At 48.4% G+C, this 22,426-nt stretch overlaps 1 protein-coding gene across 4 annotated transcripts in view; it reads left to right on the forward strand.

The window, feature by feature from the left end:
- Positions 1–7,987: 7,987 nt before the first annotated feature.
- Positions 7,988–22,426, forward strand: part of TOX2 (TOX high mobility group box family member 2) — a 132,652-nt gene continuing 118,213 nt past the window's right edge. Inside the window, exon 1 of one of the 4 annotated variants that reach the window (XM_038572372.1) lies at positions 7,988–8,096. In XM_038572372.1, the coding sequence (XP_038428300.1) occupies positions 7,998–8,096 (99 nt within the window). In that variant the 5' untranslated portion in view covers positions 7,988–7,997. Of the gene's footprint in view, positions 8,097–9,606; positions 9,750–14,199; positions 14,223–22,426 lie in introns of those variants that run through there. The other 3 variants (XM_038572373.1, XM_038572376.1, XM_038572375.1) reach the window with 3 other exon arrangements.

A 22,426-nucleotide genomic window follows, 5' to 3' on the forward strand; every position in this document is an offset into this window, starting at 1 on the left:
TAAATTTATATATATAAATATATTAATATAAAATATAAAATACATTTTATTAAAATGTATGCTATATTAAATATATTAATATAAATTTATAAATATATGTAAGATCTCAATGGATTGAAAGGCTCTATTAAAAAGTTTTAGTTCTCCTCAACTTAATAATTAAATGTGATTCCAATAAAACATTAACAGGGTTTTCTTTTTTGCTTAAGCTGAAATTTATATGTAAGATTCAGAAGGTAGTAAGGTCTAGAGGTCATGAGTGTGGGCTTTGGAGCCAAACTGGCTAGTTGCAAATCCTGGCTATACCATGTACCAACTGTGCATCAGTTACTTGGCCTCTCTGTGCCAAATTTTCCTTATTTATAAGCCAGGGATAATAGTAGTACATACCTCATGGGGGTTGTTATCAAGATTAATAGAGGCAATAGATGTTCAGCATTTAGCACAGTGCCTGACACACATGCAGCACTTAGTAATTCTTAGCTGTTTTATTAGCTTTTTATTTCCCTCCAGATGGTGGGGCATGGTGATTTCTTATTTCTTTTTTGAGTGGGGTTCAGTCATATTTAAATTTTTTTATTTCTTTCCTTCTATAATCAGCACACACTAATATACAGGTGTGCACATGGCAGACAAAGGTAAGCCCTTGAGACTTCTCAGGGAATGCGTTCTGGATAAACTCACCCATTACAAGCCTTATGCACCATGTAATTTAAACTCAAGTGTAGTGTGGGGTGGAAGGAGCATAGATTTTGCCTTATGAATCCCAGCTCCAAGAAGCCCTGGCTGTTACAACAGCAATGTGTTGGGACAGATGGTAGCTCCACTTGTGGTGAGCATAGAAGAATGTATAAATTTGTGAAATCACTATGTTGTACACATGAAACTAATGTAACATTGTGTGTCAGCTATCCTCAAGGGGTAAAAAAAAAAAGAAGTCTTGGCTCTGGCTGTGTGACTGAGGCTCCAAGACATGTCTCTAGGGCTCAGTTTCCTCATTTGTAAAAAGTGCTTTGATAATAACACCTACTTTGAAGGCTGGTGAGAGGATCCCAAAAGCTCAGGTGCTGGTTCTCAGCAGGTGCTCCATGAACCTTCCATGGACTCTCTACCCTCCCTCCTTCCGTCTAGCCCCACTTCCTCGCCAGGGAACCCCAAGAAGTGTGAAGTCTCCCAGATGGATCTTGGCCCTCCCTCTCTGGAAAGATAGAGAGGGATTCAAGAGGGGAGCATCAGTGAGAAGTCTCCTCTTTTTGTGAGGGGACTTTGGAACCCTTGACTAGGAAAACATCATTTAATGGCTCACAATTTAATAGTACTTCAGAATGTTAGAAGTGCTTTGCTATTTCATCATTGCTTCTCACAACAAGCCCATGGAGTTGGCATTACCACTCCATTTTGCTGAAGTGGAAACTGAGGCCCAAAGAGGTGCAGTGACTTGGCTAAGGTCAAACAGGATGTTGAGCAGATCTCAGAACTTGAATTCAGAGCCTTTGGCATCTCATGCTTTTTTCTGCACAGGTGCCTGGGTGAATCATGTTGTGCCAAAGTCACCACCACACATGTATTTGTTCATTTGGTCTTTGGTCCAGCAGACATTTGGAGTAGAAGCTGTTGGCTGACTTGGCTGGTTGTCAGAAATAACGGACAGGCTAGAGTGCTGTTGTGGAACTACAGTGGCCAAGCCCCTAGGAATGCACAATTACTGCCCCAGACAATAGTCACTCACCTCAACCATGTTCCCAAAGGAGTTGCATGTGTGGAAACACACACACACACACACACACACACACAGAGTGAGTGTGCCTAAGGAAAGCAGAGTTCTGCCCTGGTATGAGATGGGCTTGAGCCCTGTTGCAGACACTACCGTGCTCCATCCATATCCCCACAAATCTCACCATTCCAGCACACAGCACCCCAATTGCTGCCTGCTGTACCTGCGTTTCTTTGTCTAATGGCTTCCTCTGGTTGGCAGAGCCCCATTCTGCCTGCCTCACTGAACTACCTGGGAATTAATGCCTTCTGGGAATAGCCTTCAACCAAAACTTTTAGGAGTTGGTGGGTAAAGACCCCAACTCCTTGCCCCTCAAGTGGGATAATTCTGGGCATGTGTTCCTAGTTTTTTCCAGAATTCCACAATGGAGTTAATTGTCCACAGTGGCAACTTACCTTTTATTGACTATCTTCCTTTTCTCATCTCACTTTCCCACTCCCCTACCTGTGTGTCATGTGATCTCTCTCCAATCAACTATTTGCACTAGGATCCTTGTGTCAGGATCTGCTAAACTAAGAGAGATAAGCTTTTCCCTGGGGACCTCCATTTTCCATACCTCAATCCAGCTTAACATATCTCACATCTTAACCAGAGTCAGAGTGTACTGGCCACTAGGGATGCAGAGACAGGATCATATCTAGCTGGGCTTCACCTGTGTGTACTAAATTGTGACCACCACCACCACCACCACCACCACCACCCCCTCCCCCTGCCACCGGCAAATGTGCCCTGGAATGTGAACAATTCAGAGGCTACTTCTTCCTGAGCTGTGTGTGTGTGTGTGTGTGTGTGTGTGTACATGTGTAGATAGGAAGATCCTTCAAAGCTCTGTCTCCCCTGGAGGAGGGCATGATGTATCTATGCTGCCTTAGCTCCTGTGCTGGTCCCTGGAGGCACCAATATCAGTGAGACATTGTCCTTGCCCTAGAGATACTCATGGAGCAAATGTATTCTTAAGGTTTGGTGAAATTGTTCTGTGTGCAAACATTTATTTGTGCAGCAAATTGAAACACTGAGTTGGAGTCTTGGTGAAGTCTTCACCAAAGAGGTGTTACTTGAATTGGGTCTTAAAGGAGGAGCTGGAATTTGTTAGGGTTTTCACGGTGGACAGAATAGAGAGTCAATTATGGCCAGATCCTTAAAGCTCCTGGCTCGAAGTGACAAATAACATTTCCACTTATGTTCCCTTGGCTAACGCCAGTAACACTGTCATACCTAAATTCAAGGGGAGGGGGAGTACAATTCTACCAAATACCCATAAGAAAATTGAGAGAGAATATTAATGATGAGACCTAAGGACTTCCACAGTTGGGTTTTTAGCTCCCTGGCCACAGGTATTTTCTGAAGAGTGGCCATTTTGATTTAAAGCCAGGACATTCCTCAGGTAAAGGGGCTATAGTTGGAGTAGGACTCCTTTATCTCTGGGATCTGTGGATAAGTGGACATGTCTTGTATTAACCATGTCTTTTCTGTATTTGATGCTTTGATATCTGGGGCCTTGCAGGCCCTGGACAGACTGCCCCTTCTAGAGTTAGCCAATTCCTAGAGACAGTAAACAGCTCTCCTGTGCATGTGCTTCCCAGATGTAACCCAACTAATCCAGAGCCCATACCAGCAACCACCTCCTTTACCTCGCTCTCTCACTCCAGGCCACTATCCACCTGCCCTCATCTCCCAGGGCCAGGTACCAGACAGTTAGGGGAAGTCCCTAGGCCCAGAGCCCACTGAAATTACTCAAACTAGCCAATCTTAAATCTTCTTACCCTACCTCGCTATTCTTTTCCACGGGAAACCACAGTAAACGCTTTTGCCCACACTTCCCACCCCCCCAGCCCCTGAACAATGCATGTTTCTCTGTGTGACCCACTCCACCCCACCTCCATGGCATGGTATGCCTCCTTCTCTTAGGAACTGTAACAAACTGTATTCTTTTTTTTTTTTTTTAAGATTTTATTTATTCATGAGGGAGAGAGAGAGAAGAGAGAAAGACAGAGACACAGACACAGACACAGACACAGGCAGAGGGAGAAGCAGGATCCATGCAGGGAGCCCAACGTGGGACTCAATCCTGGGTCTCCAGGATCAGGCCCTGGGCTGAAGGCGGCACTAAACCGCTGAGCCACCCGGGCTGCCCACAAACTGTCTTTTCCATGCCAATTGTCTCCTTACCTGTTTGCCTTGCCATATCTTTTTTTTTTTAATTTAAAGATTTTATTTATTTATGAGAGAGAGAGAGAGAGAGAGAGAGGCAGAGAGAGAAGCAGGCTCCATGCAAGAAGCCTGACGTGGGACTCGATCCCAGGTCTCCAGGATCACACCCTGGACTGAAGGCGGCACTAAACCGCTGAGCCATCCGGGCTGCCCTGCCTTGCCATATCTAAATAAAACATATTAAGACATATCTATATTCTGATATCTCAGCTATTTATGGTACTAGAGGCTGAGAACTGGAAGATGTACAGGCAGATATTCTAGGTCCTCAAACTGAGTTGCTGAAGGCAGGGCATGACAATGCTCTCTTGAGCCAGCTGGTCACTGGCTGAGACCTGAGACTCCCTCTCACAGATTCTGTATGGAGTCAAGAGGAAGAGAGGAAAGGTCAAACCCCACTCCCATCCTGAGGACAACAAATGAGGTTGGATATTTCTTTGGGGGAACTGAGTCATCAACTTCCTATCTAATCAAATGCCAACATGAAAGGACAAATCCAAGCTTTGGGTCTGCATGGCTTCCTTGCAGGGCTCCCTGCTGGCCTTCTTGGAGACCTCCTTGGTGCTGTCTCCTTAGGGAAGGGAGTGGACATAGGTAGCAGACATATGTGTTGGTGTTGTTGCTGCTGGCAGACCCTTAAAGAAGCTAAATGGCTGCCTGTAGCTGACTCATTGCATATGGGCTTCTATACTGTGATGGCTGTTTTACAGCTCTGGTCAAAGTTAGCAGGACCAGGACTCTGGAAGTAAGGGCAGCAGTAAGTGCTGCAGGTGAGATTTCTAGACTTACATACTGCTAATTAGTCCTGCTATTAACACTCTGGGCCTTATTCTTCTCATCTGTAAAATGGCCAAGGCAGTCTTATTTCTTGACCCACAGGATTTCTGTGAAGATTGACCTCCCCAACCCACAGCAGAGGTATCTACAAAAAACAAAACAATATAATTAAATAAACAAAAACTATAACAAGCACTATAATTAATGGTGAAATGCTGAGAGCATTCCTTCTGAGATCAAGAATGAGACAAGTATGCCTACTATTATTACTTCATTCCAACATTGTACCGGCACTACTAGCCAGTGCAATAAGGCAAGAAAAATAAATAAAATGTATAAGGATTGAAAAAGAAAAATTAGAACTCTCATTTTTACAGATGAGATAGAATATGGTATATTTTTTAAAAAGCTAAAGAATCCACAGAGAAATTGTTAGAATAAGTGAATTTGGCAATGTTGCTGAATATAAAGGGTATTATACAAAATCTATATGTGTTCTACACTTCTTGCCAAGTAACAAATCACCCCAAAACCTCATGGCTTAAAGTAACAATAGTGTTTTGTGTTTTGTTATCTCTCATTTTAGGTTCATGAAGGAATCAGCTAGACGTTCCAGTGTTTTTCATATGGTTATAGTCATATAGTAGATGGAACTAGAACAGTAGAGGGCTGCTTCAACAGGGGACTGCTGAGTCATCTTACTTTTTTAGTTTCAGGGTCTTTGCATACAGATGCTATGTGTAGTTTACTTCAGACTTCTTTAAAGCACAGTAGCCTAGGACTTCTTACATAATGGCTTAGGGTCCCAAGGACAAATGTTCCCAAGAGAGGGAGCCAGGCAGAAGTTGTATCAACTTTCATGACCTAGTCTCAGAAGCCATGTGTCATTTCTGCCATGTTTTATTTGTTCAAAACCATTCATTAAACCCGTCCCTTTTATAGGGGAAAGTTATTAAGCTTCACTCCATGGAAGAGTGAGGGGATTTGTTGACTTGTTTTAAAACTGTTGCACTGTACTTGTAACAAACAGGAAAAGTAAAAAGCCATATAAAGAAACTACTTATAATAGTATCAGAGATATAAAACACTCAGGACTAAATCTAGTAAAAGATATGCAAGGACTCTACGTAAAAAACTAAAAAGAAAAAAAAAGTGTAGTGCCTGGGTGGCTCAGTCAGTTAAGTGTCTGGCTCTTGATTTCAGCTCAGTTTGTGATCTTGAGTTGTGAAATCAAGCCCTGTGTCAGTTTCTGTGCTCAGTGGGGAGTCTGCTTGAGATTCTCTCTCCCTCTCTCTGTCCCTCCCCTCTGCCCTAAGTAAGTAAATAATCTTTTTTTTTTAAAAGAAAGCTATGCAACATTGCTGAGAGAACTTTAAAATGAAAAAAAAAATAAACCTAAACAAATGAAAGGGACATACCATGTTTATGGATAGCAAGACTTAATACTTAAAATGTGGATTTTTACCCAAATTGATCTAAAGATTCAATGTGGTATCAACATACCAGTCAAAATCCCAGCAGGATTGTGTGTGTGTAAACATACAAGCTGACTTTAAAATGCTTGTGGAAGTGCAAATGTCAAGAATAGCCAAGACAGTCCTGAAGATAAAAGTGTATAGACGTATTCCTCGAGGCACTTACTATAAAGCTACAGAAATTCAGATACTGTGATAATGGGACAAGGAGAGAAAAATAGGCTAATGGAACAGACTTGAGAATTCAGAAACCAGACATATATGGACGACTTGATTTATGAACAAAGTGAACACTGCAGAGAAGTTGGGAGAAAGGTGATATTTTCAATAAATAGTGCTGGGTCAGCTGGATATCCAGAGAGGAAAAAAAGTAGAGGGGCCAATGGGAAATTCCTTCGGATGAGATATGGCAATGTATTTCTAGAAACAATGGCTGCTGAAATTTATTTGGAAGTTTTCCTTTCTGAGCAGTAATTTTCCTCTGTTGTTCCCAAACCTTTAGTGAAAGCCTGTTTCCCACAGCAATCTTGTATTAGTGGATCTTTATGATCACAAATAGTGGTCATAGCTCACCGTCAGGACCTACAAAGCTCAAGTAGCAGTTGGGAGCTGAGTTCCAAGCTGGCTCCTGAGTGGGCAACAGACAGGCTCACTCCCTTTTCTCCAAATAGCATCACATGTCCCGCTGCCATCCAAAAATCCCACTCTGACCCACTTCTGCCTCCTGACCTCCTGGTCTCCTGGCACTTTCCAGCCTGGCATCCCAGTGTGCCAGAGCCAGGAACCATAAGGCAGTGGGGTAGCAGTCAGTAGGGTGAGGGAGTGGAGGCTGCTAGTGTAGACAATTCTTGGATGAGAAGGGGAGGAGCAACAGGCCAGTTGCTTGGCAGGTGATGTAAGGAATTAGGGAACTTTTTAATGTGGGAGAAGGAGATTGCTTCCATTACCTTTCTGCTCCACTATGGAAGCCATCCCATTTCGGTTCTCCAGAACTTGGGGTAGGGGCTAGGGATGGGGGGGGGGCGGGTAGATTCTGGACCCTTCCTCAGAACTTCAGTTTCTAAGCCATTTCTATGGCCTTTTGACTCCCTATCATTACACTGTCTTCTCCCAGTTGTCTCAGACCTGGATCCTCTGGAGGCAGTGAGCCCATTCACTTGGCGCTTCATTACTGAAGCGACTGTCCTTGCCTCAGTTTCCTCATAGGTAAAGTGAGAATTTATGCTCAGTAAGTCCCAGAGCCCCTCTCGCAGTGACTCGGATCAGTGGGACAAGCGCGGAGGACCTTCTAACAGCCGCAGCAGCAGGCGCTGGGCTGTTGGTCCCCCGGGCACGGCGGCACCCATCCACACAAGTGCTCCTGTCGCCGCCTGCCTCCCCCGCCCCCTACTCCCTGAATGTCTAGGGCGGGCAGTGTCCCGCTTCAGGGGAGGGGTGTCAGATGGGTCTCTTCCTTCCCTCACCGTGGGTGGGGAAGGCGGGATGGGAAACGGCCGTCCGCACCGGCGCGCAGCGCTGGGGGACCCCCGGGCGCGCCCCCTCCCCTGGGCCCAGGCCCCCGCGCTCCGCGGCGCCCGCGGCCGGAACAATAGCGCGCGCGGGCGGGGCGGGGCGGGCGGGGCGGGGGCGGGACGCTCCTCCGGGCCCCGCCCCCGGCCCGCCCCCCGCGCTCGCACACCCGCTCGCACACTGGCTCCCACCCGCCGCCCGCCCAGGCACTGCCCGCGGGAGCCGCCGCCGCCGCCGCCGCCGCGCCCGCCATGGACGTCCGCCTGTACCCCTCGGCGCCCGCGGTGGGCGCGCGCCCCGGGGCCGAGCCGGCCGGCCTGGCGCACCTGGACTATTACCACTGCGGCAAGGTAGGCGGGGGCGGGGGGGCGCCGAGGCGGGCGCGGCGGCGGCCCGGGCGTCCCCGCTGGAGCGTCGGTGGGTGGACGGGGAGACTCGGAGACCCCGGCGCCTGGTGCCGGCCGCGGGGACCCGCACGCGTCCGCCCGCCGACGGGCACTGCCGCCCGCAGGGGTCCTCCCGGAGTTCTCCGGCCCGCGGGCACAAGTCACCTCGACAGTCACCACGGGGCCCCGCGGCCCGGCCCTGACAGCCGCTCTCGCGCACCGGCTGCCCGCGACCCCGCCGCCCCGCCGCCCCGCCGCGCCCCGCCGCAAGCCTCCCTGACGGTCGGGCCCACTCGCCCACGCCCGCCGTCGCGTCGCCGCCCACGAGGCACCCGTTCGCGCGGCACACCGCCTTCCGCGCCCCGTCGCCGTCACGCCCAGGCGCGGCCGCGGACACTCACACAAAGAAGTTGGTCCGACAGTCGCGTCCCGCTCGCGGGGCCCCGCCGGCCGCACACCGCCTCGCACAGCCCCGCGCCCCGCGCCCCTGCGCCCCGCGCCCCCGTGCCCCGCGCCCCGCACCCCTGCGCCCCTGCACCCCGCGCCCCGCACCCCTGCGTCCCCGCGCCCCCGTGCCCCGCACCCCTGCACCCCGCACCCCTGCACCCCGCACCCCCGAGCCCCTACGCCCCGCGCCACCGCGCCCCCGCGCCCCCCGGGCTCTAACTCGCGCGTCGGGGCTTTCACTTGGCGGCGGCGGCGGCGGCGCGCTCACTGGCCGTCCCCGCCCGGCGGGGCCTGGGGTTCCCGGGGCGCTACGGCCCACCGAGGCCTGGCCCCTCCCGGGCACGGAGCGCGGGCGGGCGGCCCTCCCCGCTGGGCTGGGGCTGCGGTGACGACGCCCGCGCCCCGCGCCCCGCCGGCCCCCCGCCCCCCACGGAAGCTCGCGTGCGCGGCTCCCCGAACCGGGACGTCGGATCCGCTCGCTCTCCGCGATGCAGCTGCGCCGCCGCACCGCTCCCCTCGCTGCGGAGGGAACTTTCAGACTTGGTTAGCGAGGCCGACCGTCGGCGCGTCCCGCGGCGGGCGCGAAGCCCGGCCCGGCCCCTCGGAGCCCGGACTGAACCGCGCGCGTGGGTTTCCCCGCGGCCCCGGCGAGCGGCGCGGGCTCCGAGGCGCGGCGAGTGCGCGTCGGCGGCGGGGTGGGCGGCCCTCGGGCCTCGGCGGAGCCCCTGGCCGGTGGCGGCTGCGGGCAGGGGGCGGCCCCGCGCGGAACGGGGGCCCGGGGGCCGGGGGCCGGGGGCCGGGGGCCGGGATCGCCGAGCCAGGCCCGCGGGGAGCAGCCTTGAGGGTCGCAGGGCAAAGCCCCCGCAGTCCCCGCGATGGGGCCTGGGCTCCGGGGCCAGGAGAGCCCGGCGAGGACGAGCTGGGCGGCCCGCGAGGTCTCACAGCGGGTGGGTGGGATCATCTTTGTCCGGTGCCGGCCAAGTTAGAAGCGGGGATGGTGGTTAGAAGTGGGGGATGGTGTCCTGAAGGGAAGGCCGGTTCTCGGCTGTTTCCAGTCTGGTGGAGGGAAAATTGATTAAAAGTAGCAAGTGGAGTCTTGAGAGAGGAGGACACCGCTGGCTGCGGGGGCAGCTGGACTGTCTTCTGCCCTTGGCTTTACTTTTTAACACAGTAAGTGGGCAAGGTTCCAGGCCCTGGTTTGGGGGCGCGCGTGGGGATCGGGGAATTTGTGCCTCGAAGTCTGGGTTGGCGGGTGCGTGGCCTTGAGCCTGGAGTGCGCCTTTTGAGAGTGAGGTTTCTGTGAACCCCGCCAGAGTGCGGCGGTCCCCATGCGGGCCTTCTGCGGGGGGGGGGGGGGGGGGGGGGCGCCCAGCTGTGTCCCTGCTTTATTCTGCTGCCCTATGAAGCCCTGACTCGGCACCAAGAACCAGTGTGAAACCCGGCCGGGGAAGGAGCCACTCAGGGAATGAGAAGCCCGTGATTCTGGTTTCTGTTTGTAATCTCGGACTTCTGGCCCAGAGCCGAGGGTGTGTCCAGGTGGAAGAGGTGGCAGCTGGGCCACCAAGGTAGGCGGGGAGAAGGGTGTGACCTCGCACCTGGATGTGAGACCTGCTTCTCAGTCTTCAGGCTTGTGGCAGGATGAGGCAGGGGAAGTCACTGGGCTCAGCTCCCGGTGAACCGATGCCTGCTGGTAGCAGATCCCAAGGGGGCAGTCATCTTTAGTGCTGGTGGTTGGCATGTGGGGCACATTGTGACCAGGGTCTGATGGTGAGGGCCTGGGGAGGGAAATGCCCAGGCTCCATTCTCACAGCTGATCACTATCAGAACATGGAGGGGAAACTGAGGCCCAAGATGCAGCCATGACCACACTTGGGGCCTGTAGGTTGGGCCGCAGAACCATGACACAGCATGCATACTGGGGGCTTGGTCCTTCCAGTCCATACAAGAGGCTTGTCCCCACAGGGGCCTAGGCCTGAGAAACATAAGGGCAAGCATTTGCCCAAGTGATGCCGGATAACTGTGGGGCAGTTGACCCGGAAGGGCCCTTGGTGACTGTTCCCTTGGTGACTGTCCCCTTAGTGATACTCTACACAGAGATTCCAGCCACTTTAAACCAAGTCATGAGCAGTGGCTGTTCTTTTGCCATCTTTTGTTTGAGAAAATACGTAATGGCAAAAGCTGCTATGGTTTCATTTTTGCTCTGAGATAGATGTTATTTTATTAATCACAATAATATTAACATTACATTTGAAAAATAGCTTACCAGGTATGAGGCAGGCACATTAGTCATTTCCTGTAATAACAGTGCCTAGTAAGCGTAGGAGCTTGTGGCCCTGTGGCTCCCAGGATCTGTAGACCCATGCTGGGAACCACTAATCCTCTCTTTCTACCTTGCTTCATAGAGGGGAAACAGAGTCACAGAGTATACTACTCTGTGTGTGAAGAGCAGAATTTAGGCCTGATCCCAAATTTCTTGACTCTGAGCTTGACACTTAGGTGCTCTCCCCTCAAGTCTCTAGGAGTTGAGGGGAGACTATGACACTCTTCCTTGGGGATCTGTGAAGTCCCTTTATTCTGACTTTTGACAAGGCTCTTTACCAGGCTGAGGGCAATCCCTGGGGCCCCTCATCAACTATGGCAGACTAGTGTAAACAGACCATTGGAATTTGACAAACCTGGGTTCGAATCTCCAGTTGTGGCTTTGTGATCTAGGGCAAATGATTTGTTGCTTATTTTTTTTACTGAGATATGATTGACATAAAATAAAATGCACATTTTAAGTGTATAGTTCCATGAGTTTTCACAAATACAAACACCTGTGTAACCACCATCCCAATTCACATTTTGCTCATTTTCCATACCCCAGAAAGTTCCCTCATGCCCCTTTCCAGCCCACAGTCTCTATCCCCACCTCTGCAGGAAACGACTTATCTGATTTCTATTATCAGTGCTTTTATTTAAGTTCAGTTTCAGTGTACTAAGTGTATTTAATTTCTAGAATTTCATATGCAACATACACATCTTTGCATCTGTTTTCATTTTGCTCAACATAGTGTTAAGATTTATCCATGTTGTGTATATCCGTAATTCTGTTTTACTGCTAAGTAATATTATGTTGTATGAATGTAGCTCAATTGGTTTATCTGTTCACCTGCCAGTGGATGTTCAGGTTTGTTTCCAGGTTGGGGCTACTATGAATATATGAATAAAGCCTCTGTGAACATTTTACAAGTCTTCTTGTGGGAATTTGCATGTGTGATGAACTCTCAGATGCTGCTGCTGGTGGTCCAGCAACCACACTTTGTGTAGCAGTGGTTTGGTTGTTTGTGAACGGGTTTCTGTGGGCTCCCAGCACCTGGCACAGTGCCTGACCCAGAACTACTCAGGAACTATATGCGTGGGTAAGTGATGGAACTCCCCACCCACACAGCTCTGGGCACAGCATCTTGTATCTTGTCGGGGATCAACACAAGCTCAGCTAGTGAATTATTGGAATCTCCTTGGGATGAAAATACAAGAAGTGGGAGATGCTGTCTCCACCTCACCTGTACTTAAGATTTGTGAGGCCTGCTCAGCGTTTCTGGTAGGTGAGGTCCCCACTGCTGGTTTCTGTAGGGGCACAGGTGGTTGTGGGTGGACCTGGGCCAGGTGAGCTCTGAGCTGAGATGGCTGGTCCTGGGGACTCTGCAGGATGTTAAGAAGCTCTTCTTTACTTTCCATCTAAATGTGTTTACTGTAGCCCCCTCCCCTAGTCTGTCCTGAAGTGTCCTTACCACGAAACTTCTGTACCTTATGAATGTCAGGAGCCACAGCTCAGGCCCAGCACTGCTGCTCCACCCCGCCCCCCCCACCCCCCATTCTGCAAGGTGACCTTGAGCATGACAGTGCTCTTCTCTGGGCCTCTGTTTCCCTCTTGGCAAAGGGAAGGCAAATCAGTGAACATCAGTCTAATGGGATAGGGAGCTGTGGTATGGAGATATAATGAATGGAGCCTGGGCATGTCCTTTGTAAGTAAAGCATAGTACACCCAGGAAGGATGAAGATGATACTTTTAGAGGAGATGCACCCTGATATGCTTCAGAGAGCAGGAACCACTGTGTCTACCTTCACTTTTGTATTCATACCCAGAGCTGGCCTGACACTTAGGGGGTTCAATAAATATTTGCTGAATGAATGCATGCATGAATGAATTCAAGGCTCACCAGTTTTCCTCTGTAGTTTGGAACTTGGCATCTCTTTGGCTCTTAGAAGATTTTACTGAGCGCATCAAATCTAGGGCATAGCCAGGGCCAAGAATCTTTTGGCTGACCTGCCATTCCTAGAGGAGCTTACCCAAGTAGGCCCAGAGGACAGAGCCCAGCACAGAGAGCAGCCAGGAAACCTGGAAGAGCAGCTGAGTGTCTATGCATCCAGAACAAGACTCCACACCTCACCCTTATCCCAGGAATCCCCCTGCAGGACTGCCAGCCCCATATGATTCCATAGGGCCAGCTATTTTGCCTCTCTGATTTTCTAGAACTAGTCTCAAGATATGAAGGCAGTCTAAGTCCTGGAACCTCGCAGAACTGGGTTTGAATGCTGCCATCATCAGCACAGGCAAGTTTTTTAACTTCCCCATGCTTCAGTTTCCTCATCTGCAAAATGGGCATAGCAGCACCTCCCCCATGGGGTTGCCTTGAGGTTGGAGATCATGCATACACAGCCTGTGGCCCCAGCAGGAAACGCTTTCATTTCTATTCATAAAGAGCTGCACAATTGAAAATTAAAATGCTGGAGGAACCTGTTTCAGTGCTGGATGCTGGAGGACCAACCGTCCCAGCTGCTGCAGGGGAGGGGTCCTCCTAACATCAGATGTTTCCATGCCTCGGTCTCTGGGTCTGATATTTTTCCTGTATCTGGTTTGAAATAGTCTCGGGGTGGACCCTTCAGCCTAATGAATAAACAAGGACCTGCTCATTTCCTTGGCGTCTGTTTCCTTCTTGAATCTGTGTGGGAGGGGAGTTGGGTTTGTTGGGCAGGGGAGACTGGTTCACTTTGCAGCTGCACCATTTGTTGGAGTGGGCTGGTGACCTTGTGTACCTCACTTAACCGCTCCAGGTCTCAGTTTTCTCATCCATACAAGGGGGCAGTAATACCTTCTTCATACGGTTGCTATGAGGTTCAGGTTGAAGAAACAGAAATGGAAGTTCCTTTGATCTAGAACAGTGTTTTCCAGCATCAGCACTGTGGACACTTTAGACCTGGTAATTCCTTGTTTGGGGGGGGGGGGGGGATGTTTTGTGCATTATAACATTATAAGATGCATAGTTGCATCCCTGGCCTCTACTGATTAGGTGCCACTAGCACCTCCTCCCACAATAGCCAAAAAAAGTCTCCAGGCTTTGCCAAGTATCCCCTGCGGAGCAAAAGTGCCCCTGTTTGAGAACCACTGAACTGGAAAATGTGGTGCAGGTAAACTAAAATGTCATGGGGATGAGAGTGGTAGAGCTTAAGAGCGTGTGCTTTCTGTTCAGTATTTTAGTCCTGCTTCTCACTGTCAGTGAATTCTGTATCCACGTGGTTGGCAGTCATCCTATGTACATGGACCAAAAACCTGCATAGTGATTTTCCAGTGTGGTTTGGGAGCAGCAATAAAAACATATGGTAAGTAATTATTAACTTAATGAGTCGTGGTAAATTGCAATTTTATTTCTTAGTGAAAACATGCTGTATAACATGGGATAATAAATTTTGATCAATTATCCTGATGCTCAAACTTGCTACTGTATAACAGCAAACTTCTGGTGCCTGCTAGAATGAGCAACAAGACTGTGGTTTTTCAATATGTAATTACTCATTTACTGCTGGGCTTCTCAGATGTTCAGCAGGTTTTTATTGAGTCCCTACTGTGTGCCAGGGGATCCAGCCTTATCCTGAAGGCTCAGCAACTCAATGGGAAACTTGTATTTACTAGATGAAAGGCTGTGTGGATTTGTAACATGCCTCAAAATGCAGAGTTTTAATTAAATATGTAATTGGGGAAGTGCCAGGGGTGTAAGAAAGCCTCACAGGGCAGAGTCTTAAAGGAAACGCCAGGTGGGCTATGTGGAGGCATGTAGAATTCATGGAAGGGTGCTCTAGGCAGAGGGAAGAGCCACTGCAAGGGGGCCTGAAGGGTGGTTTGGGGGTACTCTCAGCCTAAGGCAAGGAGGCCTGCCTACAGGGGAGCTGGGACACCAGCAGAGATTGTCATAAAGAGTGTCACATCCCAGCTGGTTGGGCTTTATTTTATTTTTTAAATTAAAAAAGTTTTTCCTTTTTAAAAAAATTTTTATTTAAATTCAATTTGCTAACATATAACACCCAGTGATCATCCCATCAAGTTCCCTCCTTAGTGCCTGTCACCCAGTCACCCCATCCCCCCACTCTCCTCTCCTTCTGCAACCCTTTGTTTCCCAGTTAGGAGTTTCTCATGGTTTGTCTTCCTCTCTAATTTTTCCCCACTCAGTTTCCCTCCTTTCCCTTATAGTCCCTTTCACTATTTCTCATATTCTGCATATGAGTGAAACCATATGATGATTATCCTTCTCCGATTGATTTATTTCACTCAGCATAATACCTTCCAGTTCCACCCACATCGACACAAATGGTAGGTATCCATCCTTTCTGATGGCTCAGTAATGTTCCATTGTGTGTGTGTGTGTGTGTGTGTGTGTGTGTGTGTGTATCACATCTTCTTTATCCATTCATCTGCCAAAGGACATTGTGGCTCCTTGCACAGTTTGGCTATTGTGGACATTCCTGCTATGAACATTGGGGTGCAGGTGTCCTGGCGTTTTACTACATTAATATCTTTGGGGTAAATAGGTGGTTGGGTTTTAAGTAGAGGAGTGCCTTGGAGCCAGAGGTGTGGAGCAGAGTATGGAATGTTTCATGTTGCTGGATCAGATTGCTGCCAAGCTGTCTCTTGGTCTTCTGCTGATGGAAAAGCTTAATGACTTGTGTTTGATTGCATCCAGTAGTAAGCTCTTCTCAAACTTTAGTGCAGCAGAATCACCTGGGGGGCAGTTGAAACACAGATCGCTGGGTGCCCCTTTCAGAAGTTCTGACTCAGTAGGTCTAGGGAAGAGCTGAAAAGGTGCAGTGCTAACAAGTAATGCTGATGTTGCTGGCCTGGGGAGTATACATAGGAGAACATGGCTCTAGACTGGGATGTGAGTAGGTTTTCCCACCTTGGCTTAGGACACTGGGGACATGTTGTTGGCCTGGGCCATGTAGCCTTGGCTAAGACACAGTCAGGTATCCCAGAGACCCTTGAGTTCTTCAGGCCCTCCAGAGGTTATGGGGACAGACTCCTTCACCGTGGAGAGAGTTGTACATTGGCTTCCTTGGACACCGACTCTGAGATGGAGAGTTGCCTATGGAAGATATATTTTGGGGGAAGTTCCCAGGAAGTGTAGCTGTAAGGGAGTAAGGGAAGCAGTATTGGGCAGAGGGAGAAGCATGTTCCATTGGCCTGGAACATGGTCACTGATCTGGGGTAGCTCTTCAGAGTTGTGCCAAACTGGGACAAGAGAGCTGATCATGCCTTTTTGTTTCTCACTACATCCAGTCATTGGCATCAAGGCATCTCTCCTTGTCCCAGGTAGCTCCCTGTGACAAAGAGATTCCCAGTGAGGGGTACAACTGTGACATTCCCAGCCGCTGGGGATGAATGCATAGAAGGGGAAGTACCAAAGTGCCTATTTCAGGGAGATGCCTCTTAGGGAAAAAACTCCCCTTCCTTTTGAAAGACTTCCCAGGGGGCAGCCCAGGTGGCGCAGCGGTTTGGCGCCGCCTGCAGCCTGGAGTGTGATCTCGGATGGAGTCCCACGTTGGGCTCCCTGCATGGAGCCTGCTTCTCCCTCTGCCTGTGTCTCTGTCTCTGTCTATGAAGAAATAAATAAAATCTTTAAAAAAAAAAAAAAAAAGACTTCCCAGGAAGTCAAGGACCAGGATGTTGACGATTTTTAGAGTGTTTGAGTCACTTGCTGAGGATTCTTTCTCATCTCATGATGTGAATGAGAACTGTGGGATAATTGCTTCTTAGGTCTGGGTGAAGAAGAATCATTATTAATGGAAGTTTCTGGGGCTGAATGAATTTCTCTTACTGAGATGTCATGCGCTCTCTTGTGTGGAGGAGAGGACTCCACACTGATTTCAGAGAAGCTTCTGGGCTGTGCCTGGGGGAGTCAGGTCTGGGCAGGGGACCTGGCTTTCTCCTTGGGCTGGAGTCCTATCACAGCTTCAACAAGAGGCTCTGCACCTGGTCCCTGCCTCAGTGTTGGCCATTGTCCATGGCTATCCTATCCCTATTGTTTCCACCTTCTCTGAGCTCCCAGGAGGCTTGGAGGTGTGGGATATCACACATATCTTTTGCTTGTTAACTTCCCAATTTCATTTCCCTCTTCTGTCATTTTCCTACTTTATCTTGAGTCCTGCCATCTTTTTTGGAAATTTGTTTTTATTCTTTGTAAGATACACAGAAATATAGTAGGGTGTAAAAGAAAACATGGGGGGGCCCACCCATTCCCATTTCCTCTCCCCACTGCCCTCTTAGCCCCATTCCCCAGGGCTAACCCCCAAGGGAAGTTGGGTGGGATTACTTCTAGTCATAACCTTTCTTCAGTTAAACTAATAAGTTTATTGTCACTTTTTTCATTTCCCAGAATTTTGTATTGTTTCTGGATTGATCTTGTATCAGAGCATCTCATTCCTTTTTTCTAATGGATATGTGAATATTTTGAGTCTTTTTGAAGATTATAATACAGTGAAAAAGTTATCTTCTGTTTTTTGTGTTAACTCTGTTTTCTTGGTGGTTAGTTCTTCTGTCCATATTAGGCCTCTTTTTATGCTGATATTTTCTACATATGCCTGGTAATGCTTGGTTGACATTTAATTGTAAACAGAGATCTAGACTGATCTATTCTGTAGTTGTGACTTCCCTCAATGCCTGTGAGAACCATGATTATGTGGGTAAGTAATATGAATGTTGATTTTAGGTGCCCTGGTGTGGTTTGTGGGTGGACACTCAAAGCTGAGGACTTCTTTTAGTGCATGGGACAAGCTCCCTTGAGGTTGGGGGAATCTGTTTCTCATATAGACCAGCAGTTACTCAAGGGCTCTGGTGCCTCTGTTTTTCCAGCCTCATGCCTATCCACAGGGAGGAATCCCTGAGGCAGATCCCTCATTTAATTTGAGTCCTTCTCCTGGGCTTTAGCCTGAAGGCAGATTCAACAGTTAGCTTCTTTGAGGTCTGTAGGCTAACCCAAAGGTCTAGGCACATCCCTGGCCCAGGGCTTCCAGTCCCTGCTGCCTCTCTTCGGGGATTTCTGGGGTTCAGTTAGGATGATAGCTTTTCCAGAGGTCTTATGTTGGTGTGCTGGTGCCCTTGGAGCTGATAGGCTTCTTTGTCTCACTTCTTACTTCCTGTCACTCTTAGTGTTTTTGATCCCCAGCCCTTTCTTTTGTTCTCATGGGGGCTTTTTGGAGTTATTTCATTTTAACCCACCCATCTATCTGAATTATGAATATATGTGTGTATGTATGAATCATGAATATAAATGTATGTATATGTTTTGTTGTGTGTATATATCTTTTTTTCCCATTCTAGTGTTGTTTAGAAGAGAGGAGAAGCAAAAAGTGTGTGTCTGTCTGACATCTTGAACAAAACATCCCCTCTCACTGATTTTTATTTTTAAATTTTGTGCCACCTTATGGAGAAAAGTAGGGCAGAAATAAGCACAAATTTATTCACTGAACATTTACCCATTTCAGGCTCATTCTTGTATCATCTCATTGAGCCTTCATAAGAACTATGCCAGGCACATATGTCCCCATTTTGCAGGTGAGAAAACTGGGGTCTAAGTAGGTCACATTACAAAAGGCAGCAGAGTTGCTGGTTGGCTGAGCTGGAGTTCAGAGTGTGCTGTCTCTGTTCCTATCTTGGGCAGCCTCTACCGTGCCAGGTGGAGTTCGTACTCTCTGCTGGGATGCAGGAGTGGATCAGCTTGTCCCTTGGTTTTACTGTTAATGCATTGGCTCTTCTGGGCCTGAGGATTCCCAGCTGAGCCTTCTGCCTTGGTTTTCAACTTCAAACATCACTTGGTAATAGAATGCCTTCACATTACAGCTAATTAAAACGTGCTTATCTTGAAGTTGGGCCTAATTTGCAGGAATGATTTAGAAACTTGTTGGAAATGAATCCAACTCAGTAGTATAACCCAGGGTCAATCTCATGCATAAATTTTATTGTTCCATTTTGCTGTTTTGACTCGAACTGAACTTGATAATGTGGAATATGGACCCTGGGCCTTTTGTTGCTCATTTATTTTGCAAATATTTACTGAATGCCTAGAGGGTGCTACCTACATTATTTACAGAGGTCCTTTCACCCCAACCCCCATGCTTGTTTCTATTCTATACATTCACCTGAGCTGTAAGTTAATTGTTTTGTAAAATCAGGTGGTGGATTCATATGTGATTTTGAGTTCAATGGCAGTGCCTGGTTTCATATCTTGTCACTTACAAGCTGTATGACTTAGGACCTATCACTTAACTTCTCTGATCTCCAGTGTTCTCACATAACCGTAATTGCCTCTCAGGTTTGTGGTGAGGCCTCTGGGAGATCATGTAAGTCATGCCCTCCCTCACTCCTGCTGCCAGCTACCACTCAGGTCACCTGGGCCTTTTGTAGGACAGCAAACATAGTCTCCATCCCATATTTTTTGTCTTTTATAAATGGTATAAATGGTAGAGTCTCAGGAACTTTCCTGTTCAGAATAGGTATAATGGTGGTTTTGGTTGGTATGGTTTCCTTTCTCTCTGTATCATTTCCCTTATTTCTCGTTGTTTTTCCCACAGGGACTCTATGAGGTTCAGTTAAACATTCAGACTCACAAGATACACATGGGTGACACTTGGTCCCCGTCTCCTTGAAAGAGGTGGGCAGGACCCAGCACCTGCCAGCAGGGCACAGGATCTCTTCCTCTTCTGCAGGAGTAGTTCTAGCCATGGCCTTTGCCTTAATCCATGGAGGTGGCCTCCAGCTCTTCTCTTGGCCTGCCCCCCCACCCCCACTCTCCCAGGTTTTAGTGTAAGTGCAAGGTAATGAGACCCACAAGGGGTGGGTTTGGAAGTCACCCTGGCTCAGAAGCCTTATTCCCCAAAGGACCCATAGCTCCTGTAACAATTTCATAGTCTTCACTTCAGGGGTTTCTTGCAAGAAACCTACAGTTGTAAGAGTCCCTTCACTCAGGAAAAGTTTGGTTTCATTATCAGATATTTAGAATTTATTTATAGTTATCTCCAGTCCAGATGCAGTTTACCAGTCAGGGGTCATTTTTACCATAAGCAGGGGTGCCTAGTGACATCGTTAACATCTTACCTTCATCAGGTTTCCACTTACGCTAGACAATTAACAAAGGTGAAATTCTCTTGCAAAAGGGAAAAGGATTTGTTTAACCCTTTACCCGGTATACACCATCCTGTTTCCCCCAGAGAAGTGGTGCTTTTTGGGATCTCTTTTGGGAGGATGAATGATGTTCTCAGTATGGCTATAATATAATCCATGCTTGTTTATGTTTTCTAATTGATCTGTATAAGATGTAGACATAAACTCTGGCCAAGAGATACACTGTGGAGTCATATTGGCTTGGGATCAAATCCAGGCTTTGCAACTTATTGAGAGTGCATTCCTTCATTCAGCCTTGCAAAGAACATTCACTACCTGCTGTATGCAGGGCTTTATGGTAGATGCCAGGTGAGAATAAGTGTTTAAGACCTGGTCCTTGCCCTTGAGGAGCCACAGTCTTATTAGCGAGATAGGCAAAAAATAAGCAATTCCAAATGGGTGTGGTATTACCAGGCCAGGCCAGGGTAGTAGAGAAGTCTTCCCAGAGGAGGGTACACCCAGTTGGTGCTTGAAGATGAATTGGCCAGGTGGAGAAGGTAGAGAAAAGCATTCCAAGTAGAAGGGACAGCATGTACAAAGGCATAGGAGAGGACCAGACTATCAAGAGATAAAGCTGGTGAGGGAAGCAGGGGCATTTGGAAAGTTACTTAATACCTCTGGGCCTCAGTTTCCTCATCTATAAAATGGGGTTATTAGTGCCTACCTGCTTATGAAATTAAATGAGATAATAATGTATGTTTAAGCACCTGGGATAGTTCATTTTAATTACCTTTCCAAATCTATCCATGGATGCCCAAGAGCCAAACATTTGACTTTAAATGAAAAGGAGAAAAAAACCAACAAGCTGGAGGGTTTGTCCAGCCACCTGTACGATGCAAGCATTTCCTCCAGTGGCTCTTGTGTTAGTTGTCTTACCTCTTTTTTTTTTTGGAAAGCGATAAATGTTTGCACTCTGTCTCAGATTATGTCTTACAGTATCAGTGAAGCACATAATTGTGTTTTCCTAATGGCTCGACATTAACAATAAGCCACGACCCTGTTGAGGCGTTCTCTGGGACAATTTTCCATCTGCTGACAGCCCTGTGCCCATCTGATGCTCCATCAACACATCCTGTCATTTGCTGCTTTGTCTTGCTTTTCTGAAAGGCGGCTACCTCCCACATGCCAGCTGGGGATACTTGGTTTTGGGAGACATTTACTATTCAGTGACCACAAGTCACACATCAGGATGAGCTGAGGAGCTACCCAGGCCACGATCAAGATCTTTCTGATGTGTAAATTGAATCCTGTCATTTCTCTGGGCAAAACCACACAATGGCTCTCTGTTATGCCTTGGTGAAGTCTTACTTGCCTAAATCAGGCCTCTGCTTCAGACCTTCCAATGGCTTTCCCTGGTGTGTAGATAACATCAAATGCCTTTTTGGGTCCATAAATCCTGGTGCAATCTAGCCCCTGCCTGCTTTTTCAGCCTTATTACCAGCTGCTCTGTCTGAGGCACCAGGCTTCGTGCTGGGGATATGGTAGTGAGCAAAGCCAGCCTCCCCCTCCTTGACTCCATTCTAGCCACCCTGGTCTTCTTACTCCTCTCCCCTCCCTGTCTCCCCCGCGGTGCTCTTTTTAGGCTGAGGGGCTTTGCACATGCTGTTCCCTTTGCCTGGAATGTTTTTTGCCTTCATTCTTCACATGGCTGGCTCCTGTTCATTTTTCTTTGCCTTCTCAAAGACTCTGACCTCCTCATCACTCTGCTTATCCCATTATTCTCCATCACAGCTTCTAGTGTATTTTTCCCCATTGCATGATGTTTCTATGAGATTACTTGAGTGTCTGTTCCATCTTCTAGACCACTGGGGGGGGGTATGTTTGTTTTCTTTACCAATGAGTCCCCAGTACCTTAGTATGGTGTCTGTGTAGTAGGTGCTCAATAAAAAGTTGTTGAAAAAAATGAATGAATCAGAGTGGAGGCTATACGTTCCAGAAGATGGCCACTATAACATATCCTAGGCTGTGTTTCCAAGAATAAATCACTCATTGTCTCTGGGCCTTACTTGTCTTATTTGTGCATTGTTGTCAGGACGATTAAACATATACATGTGAGAGGCAGTGTCTGGTGCCGGCAAGTATTTTATTTTGGTTTTATGTTTTTATTTATTCATGTAAGTAATCTCTACTCCAAACATGGGGCTCGAACTTACAACTCTGAGATCAAGAGTTGCACGCTCTGCGGACTGAGCCAGCCAGGGGCCCTGGGGCCTGCAACTGTTAATAAATATGAATTCCCATTGTAATGACATGCCACCCTCACCTGCTGCTGAGCCCAAGGAAGAGAGTTGAAGTAGAGTCAAGAGGGCTGATACTGAAAATCCTCACATATTTTAATCAATGCTTGACTTCTGGGGCAAGGACTGGCCGACCTCAG

The sequence above is a fragment of the Canis lupus genome, chromosome 24, assembly GCF_011100685.1.
Source record: "Canis lupus familiaris isolate Mischka breed German Shepherd chromosome 24, alternate assembly UU_Cfam_GSD_1.0, whole genome shotgun sequence".
NCBI lineage: Eukaryota > Metazoa > Chordata > Mammalia > Carnivora > Canidae > Canis > Canis lupus.